Consider the following 18,452-nt stretch of genomic DNA (forward strand, 5'->3'; position numbering starts at 1 on the left):
CAATCATCAAGTCAAAATGTTAACTTGTCCCACCCTTTGGTTTAAAATTAAATACCTGCAAAACTAATGACATTCAGCCCCCGCTGTACTTTGTGTTAATGCTAAATTGCAAATGTTAGCATGCTAACACACTAAACTCAGGACACGTTGCTTCAACACTTTGTGGAACATAATGGAGTCCACCCTGATTCCCCTTCCACTGCCGGGTATTGATTTTTTTTTTTGAGAATATATTTTCATCATGCAATAAGGATTTCAAATAGCTTACATGAACAAATCAAATCAGACCAGTCTCTTGGTGTCAAGAGTCTCTGCGCTTCAAAGAGTGAAAGCTGTTAATGCAGAATGCTGCTTTGCTCTACAAAGTCAGAGTCAATCATGGAATCATGGGAAAAGTGCTGGAGCTTGAAATTCCATTTTAAAGTCTTGTCCATCACACTATCTGTGGTCACCACGGCAACAGAACAGAATATGAAGCCGGCCTATTTTACCTGTATATGTGTATATATATATATGCTTGTTTGTGTCTCATCTGCCTGTACTTCTGTGTAGCTCATTTATCATCAAAGAATTTCAGGGAGTCAATTTGTCTTAGACAGCGCACAGTAGAAACAAATAAACACTCACTTGACCCCTGCAGAGAAGCTGACGACAGGGAAGAAGAGCCCATCAGTGTTGAAATTTTCGAACATGCCTTGAACGGGCTGTCCGTTGATCCTGAAAGAGATGCTGGGAGCTCCCAGGTCCAGACAACAGCTCACTACATCCTCTGAGGTCAGGATGTGCTGGTTCATAGACGCAACTGCCCGTGGGATACGACCTGTTGAGGACACACACAGGCACACACACACACACACACACACACACACACACGCACGCACGCACGCACGCACACACACACACAGCTGAAAAAGACCCAGTGAGTGACGCTGGCACAGATCACGTCTCTCTCACACACACACATAGGATTAAACATGCACATTTGTACACACAGTTACACACACTCTGGGCAAGGAGATCATCCCTGCAGGGCACTGATCCTGTCTAGACACACCCTGGCTGTAGCCCAGGGTTACCACTAATACATTAGCTTATTATGATATCATCTGAGTTGCACACTGAATTGCATTCCTCCCACTGACCTGACCAGAGGTGGAGTCCATCAAAACCATACGAGTAGAGGTCATCTCCGACTCCATTGCCTCCCCATCCCTCTCCTCCTCCAGGGTAGGGAGCGTAGCCTTTAGCGTTGGCCCAGCCCACTCTCAGGTGGGTGGGCTCGCTGGTCACAAAGTGGTCCACCTGGTCAATCATCAGCTCGTAGTACCACTTCTTATACTGAGCTGAGCCCTCGCTCACCCCCAGGAAGATATTCGGTCTCATACTGGCAATGAAGTGAAACATGAAATCATTAGTTATCCCTCAGAGGCAGTGACACATTCTTAGATATTCTCATATTCATTTGTAATATGCTATTTTTTCTGAAAACTAATGAAAAAGTCTGCCCTCAGGACAAGATAATTCAATTTGCTTCTAATATATTTGGTTCAGGAAGTTCTTTAAAAGTGTTGATAACTTGAAGCAAGGCAGAGCAAAGTCATCACTTCACTAGTGTCAAGACAATGATCCAGAGAGATTTGTGAGATTAAATCTTAGAGTTTAAAACGATCTCACCCTCACCAAAACGCTTCTTTTCATTGTACAAAGGACAATAAAATGTGGAAGGATAATACAAGTTAAAAGGAGATTTTAAGGCCAAGTACAATCTCAGCGAGCTTTCGTGTGCAAACTATCACATCATGGTTGAGCGTACATACGTCACACCCACAGTGGGATGGTTGGGGCTCTGGAGCCGGCATGCACACGCAGCCAGACCGGCTTTCAAAACACATATTTTTCCATCTATGCATTAACAAATAAAGCAAGGTAATACAGTACCTACATTTACAAAATATATGTTAGGAATAGAAATATATATATATATATATATATATATATATATATATATATAGACCTCTCTAACTGTTATATTTTGAGGTTATGTTACAGCTTGTGATGCTACAATGACTGTATTGTTGATTGTTTTTGATTGGAAGTCTTTACTGATTTAGATATTCCTTGAGTTTAATGGTGCATCCAATTTAGTAAATAGTTTGAAAGTAGGTGGCAGTTACAAAGAACTTTAAAAGTACTTTACACACACAGCGATGGTTTAACAAAAATCTGGTGCAACCCAATCCTGTACACCAATCACAAACTAGGACTTTATTCACTTGGTAATGAATGAGAATTTAGTTCCTTATTTCTAACCATTTGATTTGCAAATGCAATTGAAATGTAAATTAATGAAAAAAAAGCATGATGTTGAAAGGAGACATGGTGAGTGGATGGCTTTCTAACCTCTGGACATCATTGACCAGCTGGGTTTGCAGCAGGAGATCTCTCTTGGGCAGCAAGTGATCACAGATTAGGTTCTGATTGGTTCGCACAGCTACGCCGTTACACACACACAGCGAGCAGAGCACATCCAGAATCTAAAAAAGAAAGCGAGGCAGCAGGGAGGAAAATAAGAAACATTATCGAGAGGAAGAGCCCTACAGTTCCCCAATAACGGATTTCACATTGACCTCACTGTCCCTATTAAACCCTGGTTATGAATCCATACCTTTCCAGAAATTACTTATTATTATTATTATCTTTGTTCCTAATCAATGGCCAGGTTGCTGCTCTAGGGACAGACAGTTTTCATGCAACCACTGCTTAATTACTCAGAGATGCTTATTGGGGGCAAAAACATGTCCAATAATATTCCATTGATGTTATCTTAGCAAAGCTGTAGAATTAAATTGGCCAGGAAACTCAGCCAAGGGCGACAGGCCACCTTTATCATTGGCTCTTTTCTCCTGCTTCTAGAGCTAAATTATACACTCCGGCTGATTTATGACCCAGGCCAGCTGACTGCCTGCTCCTGATCTACTTTTACTGTTAAACTGATTGATTCATGATGAGGACACAATGCAACCAAACCCCTGGGAACCTTCTGTCAAAGACGGAAGTTTGTATGCTAGTGGAAGGTAAGCACAATGAATTAGTAGCAGAAGACAAGAAGAGGTGACAAAGAGGCCCAAAGGGAACTGTTATGGAAATAAATATGCATCCAGTGAAGCATTTTGTTGAGCCTAATGAGGAAAGAACTAGAGATGGCTGGATGCAAGATAAACAGGCACTTTAGGTGGTGGTTGTGTGCTTTCTTGCTTAAAGGTTTATGACAACATTTGAGTTATGGAAATATGTCAGTATATGTTGAAAGTTCAACATTTTGAAAAACACACATTTGCTTTTTTTGCAGTTAGATGAGAAGATTGATACCACGCTTATGTCTTCAGGTAAAATTTAAACTGGAGCCAGCAGCCGGTTAGCTTAGCTTCTTAGCTTAACGGAAACAGGGGAAGAGCTAGCCTGGCTTTGTCCAAATAGGTAAAATCCACCTACTGGCATCTCTAAAGCTCACTAATTAACATGTTATATCTCATTTGTTTAATCCATACAAAAAATGAAGTATATAAATATCAATTTGCAATTTAACAGGGGATTATGTGCCGGCCTATTTTGTGGTCAGGAGCTGTTGCCAGGCAACCAGCAGAGACTCCAGGAAGCTACTGGTTTCGGCCAAGATGTAGGTGCTGGTAGACAGTTTTTGTTACATTTGGATAGAGCCAGGCTAGCTGTTGCCCTCTTTCCAGTCTTTGTGCTAAGCTAAGATAACTGGCTACATATTTACCTTACAGATGTTTGCATGGTATAGATCTTCTTATCTGATTTAGCAAGAAAGCAAATAAGCACAAAAACCAAACAAACACCAAAATGTCAAACTATTCCATTAAGAATATATTTCATTGTTTTTTTACCTTATTCTAATTTGCATGTGTAATTTCCTTTCACCAAGACCTTTATTTTCCACTTGGGTTCATTCAACATTCTCCTTGTGCATCGACCACATTATACACAAAAATACAGCCCAGATATGTCATTATCTTATATCACAGTGGAGATTGTACCCCAAATTAACATTTGACTGCTACTTGCTGCTCACCTTGTGGTTGCGTCCGTGCTTGTAGAGCAGCGATATGATGGACTTGATGTGTCCTCTCTGGATAATGTTGAGGGCCTCGGGGCTCTCAATTAGAATGCAGTGCAGAACTTCCAGGATGCCTGCACAGCCGCATATTCATCAATTAGTTAACAGGTGCAGAAGAGAAAGACACACCAGAGGACACTTATCAAAGATATTCTGGCCACATGGATTAACAGTCAACACCAATCTTTATCATACATTTAAAAAAAGAACGGGAAACTATATAATTTCTAAGTAGGCAGTGTCATCTTTTTACATCTTTTAAGACTCATGTCCCTGTCGAGGAGTGCTGCATTCCCACTGAAGGAACTGGATAGCTTTGTGATGTCTCTCTGACAGAGAAAATGCAAGTTATGTCACAATGCCGTTTCACTGGAGGCTCAGTATGTGTGAGGATGATAATGAGCATACCTGAAGAAGACTCCAGTCTCTCCAGCTTGCTAACCAGCCAGTCCAAGTTGTTGGAGAACTGGGTGCAGTTGTTTCTGTTCCCTCTTATTAACGCAGCTGCATGGTACAAGCAAAGAGTGCATGAGTCACATTTTATAGGAAAGAAAACAGGTTTTTGGGTTAAGTGGTTTGATGGATCCTCTTCAGTGCAACAGCAAAAACAATTTTGCCCAAAGGTGGACACTTTAAATGCATGCCCAAAGATATGGAAGGTTTAGCTTTACCTTATACATATTAATTTAGAAGCTGCCTAAAATAGAGGGAGGGAATGACACAAGGAGAGAAAAGACATAAAGCGGACAAACACACCCACATTATGTCTTAGCAACAAAGAAAAAAGACAGGGTCACCCAATGCAGACAGACAGAGAAGAAAGGAGGGAGGCATCCTAAATCCACTTAGCGCTACGCAGAAGCAGGTGTGTGAAGGATGGAATGGGGCGGGGGGGAGAGAGAGAGAGAGAGAGAGAGAGACGTGGCTGGAACACTAATCTAAGCCAGGAGGTGAAATCAGTGTAAATAAGAGTGTGAAGGACACACTTGGAGGGCAGAGGGGTTTCGGTGTGGCAGGACAAAAGATACATTTTACATCCAGATTCTCTTCTTAGGAATGTGACAGGAAGAAAATCATGCCTGCTCACAAGTACATCCTTTATGTCACAACTGATGACGAAAATGTTTCAGCCAAACATTGTATTCATCAGATACAGCAGGTTTTTTTAGACAGAGAGGGAGAGCAAAAAATATTTATTTCCCCCTGCCAGATCATTTTAGTGAGATATGTCTACATCTGACAGACCATATGCTAGCAGTGCAAGAGGTTAAAGTGATTTTGCAAAGGCATGGCTGATGACATAGTGCTATGGGAATACAAAGAGCACAAGAACAAGTAAATAAAACAGAAAGCAGCATAGTGATGAGAATTGACATTCAATGGCTAAAAAAACATGGTCATATGACATAAAGCTGTCAATCAGTGCAAGAGTGTGAGTGTGTGTGTGAGTGTGTGTGTGTGTGTGTGTGTGTGTGATGACTGATCTTGTTGTGTTGATGCTCTGGAAGCACATCACATGAACTGGGTATCTCTTTTGTATGCAGGGGGTAAGTCTTTTTTCCCCAAAAACTGTGATTATGTGTGTGAGTGTTGGAGATGGGAAATTGATGGTGTGTGTGTGTGTATGTCTGTATAATGTTAAGTTGAATTCTGGAAACCTCCGAATACAATCTTCCACTGTGAGGCATCTGTAAATGGCTGGCTAAATACCAGGTCAGCACACTTCTTCATCACCAATGCAGCTACTTTACCTTCAAACAACGACTCATCTCTGTGATTGATTACAGTGTGTGTGTGTGTGTGTGTGTGTGTGTGTGTTAAACGGGCTTCTTACCCAGCAGCTCATACAGCAGGTTTAGAATGTCTTTCCAGGCTGCTCCGGCCTCCGACCCCGCACACTCACCGAAGTGGGCAGCACTGTTGTAGAGGTTGAGACGATCGATACAGTTGGACACCAGAGTCAGCATGCCCTACGAAATGCACAGTGATCAAATATGTGAACGTGACAGAACCACACGAAAATAACATAAATATGAAATACATGTATTTTACACCGACATCCCCTATTAAAATACATATCGTTCAAATAGCAAGCTCTCATTAGTATGACAACTTAATTTGGTGAGCTCTTTTTCTGCAGCATTCAATTAGTCAACCATCCTGAACGCAGCCCTATGGCTCTCTCTTGTCCAATTTGGTGGTTGTGTCATGGTGATTTATACCACAGCGAAATATCTATAGTGATCAGATATGCTAAATGGGCACCGTAAAAAGACAAAATGGAAATTGCTGATGATTTATAATGCCAAGGAAAATCATGAGTCAGCTGTCTGCAGTGAAAAATTAACCTTCTAAATGTAATATATTAGGAGTGGGACAGAGATGTGCCGCTTTGGTATATTATCATAGAAAGACGGGTAAATAAGATGAAATGCTGAAATATGCATAATTTGCAAATACTGAAACCACCAGAAATGCACATTTATTTTACTTAGCTAATTCACATTCATGTATGTTGGCTTGAGGATATGGTGACACATTGTTGTAGCCTGTAAAGGTTAAGGGGAGTGTGGATAGTTGACATCATAGGCACCCTCAGTAAGGCAGCTGACATTTCATAATTGATGATCACAATTTAGGTCCTAGAGGCTTAGCAGAAAGCTTCAGTGCACTCGTGCCAGCCTCGGGAAAACTTATAACACCAGAACTGCTGACACCTTCAAATGCAATGCCTCCAAATACAAGATGGCATTGAAACACACTTCAAAGAATCAATTGCTTTAGCCCGTCACATACTTTGTCTTTTGCAAGTTTGCCGCTGCTCTCGACTCACCCATATGTGCAGTCACTTACTGAAATTGCCTCAATCACAAGTCAAACTCTTTAGTCCAGGGGGCTTTTAATATTTTGCTGCACTGCAGAACAGCTCACTGTGTTATTTTTGCTGTGCCTTCCTTTATGGTGAAACTTACTTCCTGTTTGAAAAGGTTCTGCCGGTTCTTGAGCGAACGCAGCTTGATCTGCCTCTCTTCATGCTCCAACTCAGCATCAGGGAGCTGGAAATATGTGATGAGGTCATTGAGGGTTTGGAGCACCTCCTCAACAGGCAGCGACACCAGTACCCTATTCTTAACACCCAGACAATCCAGGTCTCTTGGAGGGAGAGAGAGAGAGAGAGAGAGAGAGAGAGAGATGGCACAGAAACGTCAACACATCACAAATAACCCCACATTCAGACAGAAAAGCAGTGCCTACTTACATTTGTGATCATGCATAGTTTTCAAAATACCCCCATTCATCACAAATGCAATAATGCCTGGTAAAGACACTCTAATTGGGAGGCTGAGCAGACTTGCGGGGAGGCTGTGATGACTAACACAATGTTTAGCCCACAGGTTCATCCATGCTGAAATGCTGATTTCCGCTGGCCTGCTAAAAATAGCTCCTGTCGTACTCGTGGGAGGGGTGAGCGGAGATGTGTGTGTCACAGCCGCGGGGGGAGGCTGACAGACTCTCACATGTTCCCGCCATGAGTGCCCCACGAGCCCAACCCAGGGGACAGCGGGCCGTCTGATAACAAATAAGGGCGCTGGAAGCATCCACTTACGTGCCCACGACTCCCCTTTTTTATAGCTGGCAGTGCATAGCCGTGACGCCGCTGCAATGTTTGCCATTTGGAAACGCATGACTGGACCACTGAGTGAGCTGTCTGGGACTTTGGCACCTCACTCAGTCAAAACTCACAGGCCCACAGCTTAACTCCCCACTGGGTGCGTTGACAATCTGGAGGGATTTTTGTGTGGACTGTGTGAGTCTGTGGAGCTTTGAGATGTCTGATTTTTAAGATTAATCTGTGTGTGATGTTGTGCAGTTGGGGGACTCTTTGTTTTATCATCTCTATTAATTATGCTCCATCATCATTATCAGTGTAACGATTATGCAACTTGTACCATGACAGGACATTTTGCAAATTAGCCTAATAAAATGGCTCAATACAAATGTGGACTGTAATTTGGTTTAATTGGGCAATTTGTGTGATCACGTCACTGCATTAGTGAGGAACAGCAGTGTTACTGCTTCATCATACCTGATGAATCGGTTGAAAAGTAGTGTGGTGTTGCGGATGATTCGTGCAGCGCGGGACTCCTCGTGTTGACAGCGCTGCAAGGTCAACCCGTCATCCATGTGACCTTCAGAATGTAGGCACGCCTTGACAGGGCAGACACGAAGAGAAAGAGTGTGAGACACTGCCATGAGATGATATAGGGAAAGAGGGGAAAAAGGACCAAAAAAGGAAGAGGAAGTCATTTAATGGAGAGAAAGTGACCAGCCATCGGGAGCCAGCACTGAGCCACAATGTCTGGAACACAGGTGCTGACACTACAGGCTATCTGGCTGTGTTTACATGGCGGACACATTGTCACGCATATTATCGCGCACACACCTCTATCACTTCTGCCATAATAGCCAAGGGACAAGGTTTATATTTAGCCGAGGCAGAGATACGAACTAATAGACAATAATCTTTATTTTTAGATGTGCTTTGCATCTGAAGACGAAACAGTGTGTGCTCGTGTTTGTCTCCGCTCACTCGTCTCTTGAGGGGACCCAGACGGGCAGATTTGACATCAGGTGCCTGGTAGGAGAGCCAGAGTCCCGTAGCCATGTGCATGATGAAGCAGAGCGAGTCCCCGTATTTAATCTCTGCCACCCCCATGCCCTCGATGTCCCGCTTGGGGCTCTGCTCCAGCTTCTCCTGCACAGGGGAGGAGAAAATGTCAAAGTTGTCAGTCTGGAGCATGCTGGCACAATACAAAACATGCACTTTCAGACACACTGCATGCAGATCTGTTTTTAATCAACCACCAACCAAATGTCAACTGCATCTGCTGTTTATGGCTCCATTTATCACAGCGGGATGATTGTATTTGCTTTGCTAGGATCAGATATAACTGCGACCCCTAATCGACATGAGGACTTAAGTGATAAATGACTTCACTTATATTCTATAATACATGCTTTGAATCCACATTGGAGGAGTCACTAATTGGCTGACAATCACTGGCCATATCTAGAAACTCCATTACACAGAGTAAGGCTAAATGGACGGTTCAGTCAGAGTTGGCAAGAGCAGCTAAATTAACCTCGATGGTGTAGCTTTCACTGCTCCAATAATTCTTGTAATTTTCATTGTCCTTGGAAAAATGTGATTTTCCAGTTCAAGAGGAGTGGGCAGTTCATTTGTAAAGGTTTAAAGGTGATCCTTTGTGTGTAATGAGAAGGTGTGTGGTTGATCACATGTGACACAGGTCACCTTGAGGAACAGCGGGAGAGTCAAGTGAAGACATTTTGTGCCCTTGTATCTGTGTGCGTACGTATGTCCTAACCTTAGAGGCTCTGAAGCAGAAGGCGGTGGCGATGGTGTCTGACCTCTCCCGGTCCTGCAGCACCAACCCCCTATCCTCAGTCAGGGCCAAGTAGTGACCGGTGGTCAGGTGGCGCAGTCGGAAGGGCTGGCCCCAGCGGATGTGGCTCCCACTCCAGCTGTCAAGATCACACCCACACATTAAAATGAAGCACACATGCAAACATACAAGGAGACACAAGGTGCATTAAATAAGCCCTGGAAGCCTAATAGCTGCTAATTAGTTGATCTAAACATTGCTGCCAGCTGTTAATTATCTAGCATGCCACGGGGTAGAATAATAAGCATATAGATGAACTATAGCTATAAACTAATTATGCACTTTGTTTCTGTTCAAGAAATTAAAAACAAACCACGGTCAAAAACATTGTATATGTGACAAATATAATATTTGACACAAGATTTGAAATGAAAAAAGGAAAGGCTGCGTCCCCTGTGAGGCTGTGAAATAGCCAGGATCAAAGAGTTAGAGAAAGGGAAAGCGACAGAAGGAAAGAGAAAGAGGGAGGGAGATAGAGGAATAAAGAGACAGAGATGCCACAGTGCATCATAGGTAGTGAGAGGGAGGAAAGGACAAATGGGTTTGGAGAGAAAAAAAAATTGAAAGAGAAAACAGCAGATACAAAGAAACAGGTGGGATGGAGAAATAGGAGAATGGTGGAAGATTATTTTAAAAAAAAAGCTTTTAAAAAAAGAATAAAATAGGTAGTGAGAAACAGTAAGGAAAGAAATAGATAACAGATAATGTGAAACACAACCCACCTGATGCGGAGCGGCTCCAGCCTCCACAAGGACCTGGCCTTGGCACCGGCTTTACCCGTCTCATAGTTGACTATCCTGGGGATGCCAGAGAAGCATGAGTGGGTTGTCTTTCTGTGAACACTTTAAATGTCTAGCCACCACTGATACTGTCAAGGTCATTCATCCTGCTTCGAAAGAACACCACCTCTTTACTCTCATTTGTTACGCTGATATTCACTGGGAGGATGTTTTTCTACACAAAAACACACACACTGGCTGTATTTACTCTGCTGACTAAAGCATCACATCCCTCAAACAGAGACATGTGCGCCCTGATAACCCACACCTACACTGTCTATCATTTGGGTGACTGGGTTCAAAGATAAAATAAATCTCTCATCACCCCCCCGCTGACAGCTTGGAGTGTGTTTGATCTGCCCCAGAAAAACGTAAGACCTCTAAACAGCTTGTTCCTTCTGTTGAATTTGAAGGACAACAGTAGGAGAAAAGCCAAAGCGGGAAAATAATATAATATAAATATAATAATCCCGCCTCTGTCTTTGCCATGCTCTGTTCTAAAAATAGACACCATGTGTGTTTTCGCCCTGGAGGAACACACATATCCTGGCACCTGGCTGAGCGTGAATGGGCCTTGCCCGCTGGTGTGACCCATTTCGAGCCCAGTGTGCCATTTTTCTGTGGCCTACGTTATCTGTGTTGGCACCAAGCAGCTATACTGTAGATAAAAATAACACGGCAGCCATTTTGGCTCCCCGGAGAGATGAGTGCCACGCTGGTCAGAGGCATTCTTTATGAAGCAAGGTAGGAGGGAGCTGAGGAAGCATGGGTAACTCACAGGTCAGTTAGCTTCTCTTGTGCTACATACTGTAACTGCTATGCCATCACTAAAGGGTGACCCCCAATGTTGCAGCGTAACCTAGTTTGTTCAACCCTTGCTGTGTTTCGCACCTCTGCTGCTCTTCACTCTGGTCTGATCCTGGGATGGCCACTACCTCGTCATGTCCATGGAACAGCCGCATCACATGACCACCCAACAGGTAGCCTATTGGAGGAGGAAGGACATTAGATTTAGATAAGGAGACTCTAGACATTTTGTTTCCCGTTTTTTTTTTTTTTGCTGCTTTTGCCTCCACTGTGAATGCTTGTCATCTCATCGATGCAATCTGTTAATGTTGATGTTGACTTCAGAAGACGTTTTCCTAATTTCTCAATAAAGAAATCCAAGCAAATTCAACATGACGAGGAGATTTTCACAAATGCTGGGAATGGTCACAGCGGAAAATATACTTTTAGATTGGATGTTTCAAAGAACAGTTTAACAAGATGCTTTTTAACAAATGAAAACGCTACATTTAATTCTGAAACAGAAAAGTCTTTTGAATGTTTAGGGGCCTATTCTTGACCAATTAGTGGAAACTTGCACTATCCTATCTTGAGATATATTTACGAATTGACATTCATTTGACAGCCTACACCCCCTCTTTTTATTAATATATATAGTTAAAAAATACTATAGAATCATGGAGAGACATGTGGAAAGAATTGTGAAGAAATAATGGAAGCTGGGACTTTGTGTGTAGCCTCTACCTTCTTCTATGTTGCTACCGGAGCAGATGGGATGGACGTTCCACAGGGTTTGCATGAAGGAAGCATCCACCTGAATGTTGCCATTGGAGATGGATAAGTGCTGCAGGAAAAGAGGAGAAAGATGTTGTGCAGCATTTACTTATTTGCATACATCAACACCAGTGACAGGACAAAAGACTGCCCTGGGCAAAGGTGGTTTTTTTTTATAACTTTACTTGCATGGTTCTACTTTTTTGTTCCACAGAATACGATAATTTAATACACTGAACCTGTAAGAGATTATATTAAACATTTATACATTTTGTAAATAACTCTCTAGACTACAACCCGATTGCAAACAAGTGTGGGTGCTATAGGAAGATAGACACTGGCTTTCTGTTATCTAAATGAAACCATTTATTCAACATCAAATGTGATGTGTGAGTTCAGCTTAAGTTTGACAGTATCTGTAATCACTGATCCAGAAGAAAACTCCAGTTTATAACTTAGTGTTGAGGGAACCATAAACATGACGGACAGATGCCTTGAGTGTTTGGGGATTTATACCATCTGGGGGGCTGTAATGCTGTGTGTGTGTGTGTGTGTGTGTGTGTGTGTGTGTGTGTGTGTGTGTGTGTTTTCCACAGTTCTTTTGTATCCAAAAAAACAACTTTTGTGGCAGCTGTGTCCTGATCATCTTCCCTCTCCATAGTGCCTCCGCAGCCCTTGGGTGCTGTCCCCACATACCACTGTGTGTGTGACAGCAGAGACAGACTACCAGATTGACATTGGTGACTGTAAGGCGATAGTGGTCATCTGGCTGTGCCCCTACCGCCATGGGGGGGTAAACACAGGCTGGCTGCTGTCACCAACTTCATGGATCACAGGGGACATGTTTCTCAGGGTTCACATCGCACAGTGCTATGATGCGGAGCTTAGAGGGCAGGAAGGCATAATAGTCAAAGAAATTAATGCTGAAAAGGTCAGTTCAGCAGTGCAATAGGAATATAATCATTATTGATGGCGGCGGGATGTGGGGAGGATGACGACTCATTTTAAATGGCACTGGCAGCAGTCTGAAGAAATCCTAATCCACCAAACCAGACATTTCCAGTTCAGATCAACTTTTGCTTAATGTAAACGATAGCAGCCTTGCAGTCATCCAGAGGGAAAAAAGGTGTTGCTTTTAACGTTACAGCCTACAGAGAGAGTGTGGTAACAGGATTGGAATAATCTGAAATGTTGTCACATTAGGGGAAGAAGAGTTGATGCTCTAAGACCTCTATATCACACACACACACACACACACACACACACACACACACGCTACAGCTTAAGGATCAAACAACAAACAATAAACTTACAAGGTATCGCTCTGAGGACACACTGACGAGGATGAGGTCATCACCGATCCGCACTTTCTCTCCTTCAGATCTCTGTTTGGAGGCAGGGTGGATCGTCCACCAACAGGCCTCACCTACAATGATACACACGCATAGACACATTATATATATATATATATATATATATATATATATATATATATATATATATATATATATATATATATATATATATATATATATATATATATATTTATATATTTATTAGAGGTAGGAATCACCAGAGGCCCCACAATATTATCACGATACAATATTATTGCGATTTCAAACATATTGCGATGTTCTGCGATATATTATATATATATTATATTATATATATAAATATATATATATTATAATACCTTTTTTCCTACTTCAAATTATGTCCTCAAAGCAAAACCTTGTCAACATCTGTTTTGTCTTGAAAAAAAATTGTCTCTGGTTTGTTCATCTCGTTTCACTTTTCCATCTGGTGGACTTAAAAAGTGTATCAATACAGTATTGCCAAGGAAAATATCACGATACTATGCTGAATGTCATCTGTAATTACTAATAATGCAATGAGGGGGGAGAAGGTAGAAATGAGAACTTGGATGCATGTGGATGCACCATGGCAACACTCTTTTTAAGTCATATTGAGGTGACTGCTCATCTGGTGCATGGTATGAAATAAATAATAATGCAAATGTGCATCAGAGATGTAATCAGCACTGACAAAAGAACCACACTGTATGTCTACAGCGCTCCACAGGGAATATTAACTGAGAAAACAGACGCTTGTGAACAGAGAGGGAGGGATAAAGAGAGGGGAGCTTGCAGACAGCAGAGAGAGATAGACAGACAGAGTGAAAGAACCAGAGGGAAACAGGAACAAAGACAGGGACAGACAAAGAGAGACAGAGCCAGCAAGAATGAAAGAGGAAAAAGAGGTGGATAAAAGCAAACTGTACAGAGCTTTTCTTTTACCTGTTGAATCCTCCTGCAGACCAACATCGAAGGACAGCTTATCTGTCTGTGATCTTGATGTCTTCAAACAGGCCAGATACTGTGGTCAACGGACACATCAAACCACACAGGACAGAGCTGTCAAACACACTCCTCTGCAGAAGACCTTGCTAATTTATTTCGATGATGGCGACATTGATTGTGCGCGATCTCTTACCATAGAGCTGAAGGAATGCCGCAGGAGGATGGCGTGTCCATACAGAAGAGTCTTGTGTCCACCGCTCTGCGCTGCCTACAGAGATCATTCATGCACACACACACGCACACACACACACACACACACACACACACACACACACCAATACGTAGTTACATATCAGCTCAAGCTGAACAGCCCCAGGGGTCTCCCTCCAACTGCTTCAATCTACACCCGACCTCTGGCACTGAATGTTGGACCTTCTCGCCAGCGAAGATGACCTCAAGTTGGGGGGAGGGGGTACATATCTCTTGGGGAGGGTTTTGCCACCCCATCTCGTCAATGCAGACATGCAATCTGACTTGCCACAGGAGATGGTGTTTCTGGCTCCTGTATCCATGAGCGATACGGGGTCATCTTTCCAGCACTCCGACAACGGGAATGTGGGAAGGATGCACAACTACTGTCAGTCTCCGGTGCAATGTCAACATTAGCAGGGAATGACTCCACTGCTTATGAGGTTGGGTTAAGATGCAGGAGGGGAAACAAATGGTGTCTCTACTGGAAGAAATGCAAAGGGGATAAAGAAGAGTTTTTGTTGATTTTCTTCAAGCAACTCCTGTGTTACTCACCTTCCTTATGAGCCTCTAGGAAGCATTAAGGTAAAAAAGAGTGTCATTATTCAGAAAGAACTATTGTTCTCCTGAGCCTTTCTCTGCCCGCCTCTGCCTTATTTTAGTCTTTGGTACACATTATTAAAGTGGCGAGAGCACACGATTGTCAAACTGTCAATTCTTTTAAGAGGGATTTAGAAAAATAAGTTGACTCCCATTCTTTGGCATTTTACAAAGTATTGCCATTGGCACAGGATCCAGAAATCATTTCTGAAACAATTCCAAACAGCCAAGTTTATGCCACATTAAACTGAAACTACAACCACTGCAATGACATGTAGTAAAGACTTAAAATCTACCAAAGCTCAGTTTTTTTTTCCAATTTTATTTATCTGAGAGACACGTAATGCATGGCAGTGTTTCGTGAAAGCATCCTACCATGCACAGCCTCTCTCTCCCGTTTCATTCTCTCTCTCTTTTTTCTCCCTATATCCCCCTCAATTGGCTACATGGGACAATAGCCGGCCTGTGATTTGATGCAGTTGTGTCGTGCAGACTGCAGCACTGGCTTTCAGGCTTCTTCTGTGCTCCTGGCTACTGCTATATGCTGGCTGAGGTACTGAGCTTAATGCAGCGAGGCACATCCAGCTGCAATCAACACCACAACCAATAAACCCAAGCCTTCTGCCCATCTGTACCTCGTGGCTGGGGACTGCGTTATACAGATCGATTGTGCACTGAGGGAAATTGTGGCTCATAAGAAAAATAATCTTCTGCATGTAGAGACACATTGCAGCAAAAATTCAATCCACCTTGAGCAACTGAAAAGAGTCAGACTGTATTAACCTAATCTCATTGAGCCATAAAGAAGAAGACTATTGGATCAAAGAGGTATGAGAGAAGAAACAAGTACTGGATCTCCTGTCCAGCTGTTGACCAAAAGTGACATCCTCATATCAATTTAAAGGCATGACATTTAGCAGGACGCAGCCTCCTGGTGTGTGAGCCCTGCAGCAAATTACATGTGTGTGTGCATGTAGCGGCAGTGTTGTGGTTTCTCTCAATAAAGGAAGTGTGACTACAGCCACAAACGAACACCAAGCTAGAAGAAAAAGTGGTGGCAGTGATGGCAGAGGAAAGAAAACACTAGCACACCAGATGCCGTCATGGCAGCTTGACTGACTGATCTCATCATTTGCCCTTTTGACCAAATCAAACAGGTCAGTGCTTTTTGGATGAGCAACGACAAATTCACACAGAGTAGTGGCTGGTGAATACTGATCTAAAAGGGGGTTGGCTTTTACACCAGTTGTAAGTGTGTTTGCAGTGCTAAGTCTTTGCAGGTCCTCTCCAGTCCCCTGTGTCTCAGGGCCTTCCGGCTAAAACAGCCTGAAGTACCGATTTTCTCTAGCCACTGTCTATTGATAAGCCCATCTGTTCAAAGGCATATTGATTTCAGAGCCTCAGCCGAGACATATTCAACCTCCATTTCCCCTTTAATGGCGCTTCCTCCAATGACATTTCAGCTCAGGCGAAGAATGATGAATAGGAAGGCAGTATCGAAAAAAGATAAATGTGAGTAGAGAGAAAACAGTGAAGTAACACAATAAAAATGGACAATCAAAGACATCTAAAACTCGCTGGGGGCTTTACTACAAAGGCACAAAACGAGAGAAAGGTAAAGGAAAATATTTTTGAGATGAGTTAATCTTCCAAGTAGCCTAATAAGAAAGTATGAAACGCAACAATATTAAAGTCCATCTGAAATCACATTTATTCTTCCATTTTTGCAGTTGTGAATTTTTGTTTTATTTATTGTTAATAGTTCTTTATTATCAAAAGGAAGAAGAAAAAAAAGGTATTTTTCAGGATCAGAAATGTTTGTTTCCCTCTAAGCCGCTATCTGTGTTTGATTGACAGCAGCTGGCAGGCTGAGCTAAAGCGGGGGAACGAGACAAGTGCTGTTGCTAACAAGTTATGAGAAGACGTGACGTGCGTTGTTAGCATTGGTATTGAATAGTAAGGACCACACAAGCATTAAATGGACCAAAGTGCTGCAGATGATCAGCTAATTAGCTATCGGGCCAGCAAACTGATGTCACAAATGCATATTTTCCCACTGAACATGTGTGTAGTTGCTCGTTCAACAAGCTAAAGTGCAGACAAGTGTGTTCATGTTTGTAAATTAGATAAGAAGGAGACTTTAGCAGGAAAGCTAATGCAGGTTTTTGTCTGTGGCTCTTGTGTTGTGTAGCAGACTGCTGTCTGTAAGTCTGACCATCTGCCCATGATAGAAAGGTGACGCTAATACTTTATGCAAATATGTTTAAAAATAAAGCAATTTCATTGGCTGTATATGCAAATAAATCCAGGTAGACAGAGGACTAACGGTAATCCGTCAAAGTACTGCAAAGATAGGCACCATCATAAAACCGAAAAATACTAAATAAAAATGTCTTCCTTTTGACTTCTGATTTTTTTCACACACAGGACATGATTTACAGGACATGATTTACAGACCAGGGGTCTCATTTATAAAGCTGTGCATAGGATCCTTACTAAAAGTGTACGTACGCCCAAAAGCCAAAAATGGCGTACGCCAAAAGAAATTCTGATTTATAAAACCGTGAGTACGCACATCTGTAAGCAATGTTCCCTTTATAAATCACACATTACCCACAAGTGTGCGTATGTGAATCAGCCTTTTATCCCGCCCTGTACACGCCCATTTTTAACCATAAATAGTCAATGCAAAGCATGTCATGAATGCTGATCAGTATGTTAATGACCCTGGCAGTTGTTCTTTGGTTACGCCGAATCATGACGACTGGCGGAGAATAAGCAAAAAACTTCTCAGACGTTCAGGAATTGCTGCAAATTGAATGGGAACCTGACTACATATATTAATAATACCGTCCAAAAACGGCAGGCATTACGGCACTTGGGGACAGCTTCGATATACCAGACCTAGATTTAACAGAACTATATATTATATCCAAACAAGCCTTAGCGATAAAGTTGAAGATTATATATCATAGTTATAAAAAACACTTAGCTGTCTGCCATTTCCCTCTGGAAACAGCCGGTTGCCCCCAGAGTGGCCAGGACCTGTATTTGGACCGGGATGGCACGGTTCCAGCACGTTGCCCTCTCTACTGGACCCAATTCAGTACATAGATCCAAGGGCACAGCTTTAGGGAATTTAAATCGGCATATCAGCCAGTCATCGTCATGGTCCCTGAAGTCTCTTTCTCTCCTGATTCTTCCATTAGCGTAGTCCTTCTGCAGGGCCAGCAGGGCCATCATGCAGCATTACGCACAGGGGTTACCGCAGTATTTATATGTTTACAACAATTTGTAATTGTTAACATCTTGCCAAAATCACAGCATCAACTAGTGGTATCCCCCACCCAGAGATACAATT

The 18,452-nt window shown here is 42.5% G+C and overlaps 1 protein-coding gene across 9 annotated transcripts in view; it reads right to left on the bottom strand.

Annotated features, from left to right (window-relative positions):
• Nucleotides 1-18,452, bottom strand: part of LOC116035508 (ryanodine receptor 3-like) — a 109,637-nt gene that overhangs the window by 63,754 nt on the left and 27,431 nt on the right. For 6 of the 9 annotated variants that reach the window (XM_035994502.1, XM_035994503.1, XM_035994499.1 and 3 more), the window contains 17 exons: nt 15,047-15,061; nt 14,436-14,510; nt 14,240-14,318; nt 13,256-13,368; nt 11,913-12,012; nt 11,274-11,367; nt 10,326-10,400; nt 9,526-9,682; nt 8,730-8,894; nt 8,226-8,347; nt 7,111-7,291; nt 5,973-6,108; nt 4,547-4,642; nt 4,094-4,212; nt 2,401-2,534; nt 1,143-1,384; nt 628-820 (listed from right to left, as the gene is read on the bottom strand). In XM_035994502.1, the coding sequence (XP_035850395.1) occupies nt 628-820; nt 1,143-1,384; nt 2,401-2,534; nt 4,094-4,212; nt 4,547-4,642; nt 5,973-6,108; nt 7,111-7,291; nt 8,226-8,347; nt 8,730-8,894; nt 9,526-9,682; nt 10,326-10,400; nt 11,274-11,367; nt 11,913-12,012; nt 13,256-13,368; nt 14,240-14,318; nt 14,436-14,510; nt 15,047-15,061 (2,096 nt within the window). The remainder of the gene's footprint in view (nt 1-627; nt 821-1,142; nt 1,385-2,400; nt 2,535-4,093; nt 4,213-4,546; nt 4,643-5,972; nt 6,109-7,110; nt 7,292-8,225; nt 8,348-8,729; nt 8,895-9,525; nt 9,683-10,325; nt 10,401-11,273; nt 11,368-11,912; nt 12,013-13,255; nt 13,369-14,239; nt 14,319-14,435; nt 14,511-15,046; nt 15,062-18,452) is intronic. The other 3 variants (XM_031278593.2, XM_031278591.2, XM_031278590.2) reach the window with 1 other exon arrangement.

Source organism: Sander lucioperca, chromosome 18, assembly GCF_008315115.2.
Source record: "Sander lucioperca isolate FBNREF2018 chromosome 18, SLUC_FBN_1.2, whole genome shotgun sequence".
NCBI classification, from domain to species: domain Eukaryota; kingdom Metazoa; phylum Chordata; class Actinopteri; order Perciformes; family Percidae; genus Sander; species Sander lucioperca.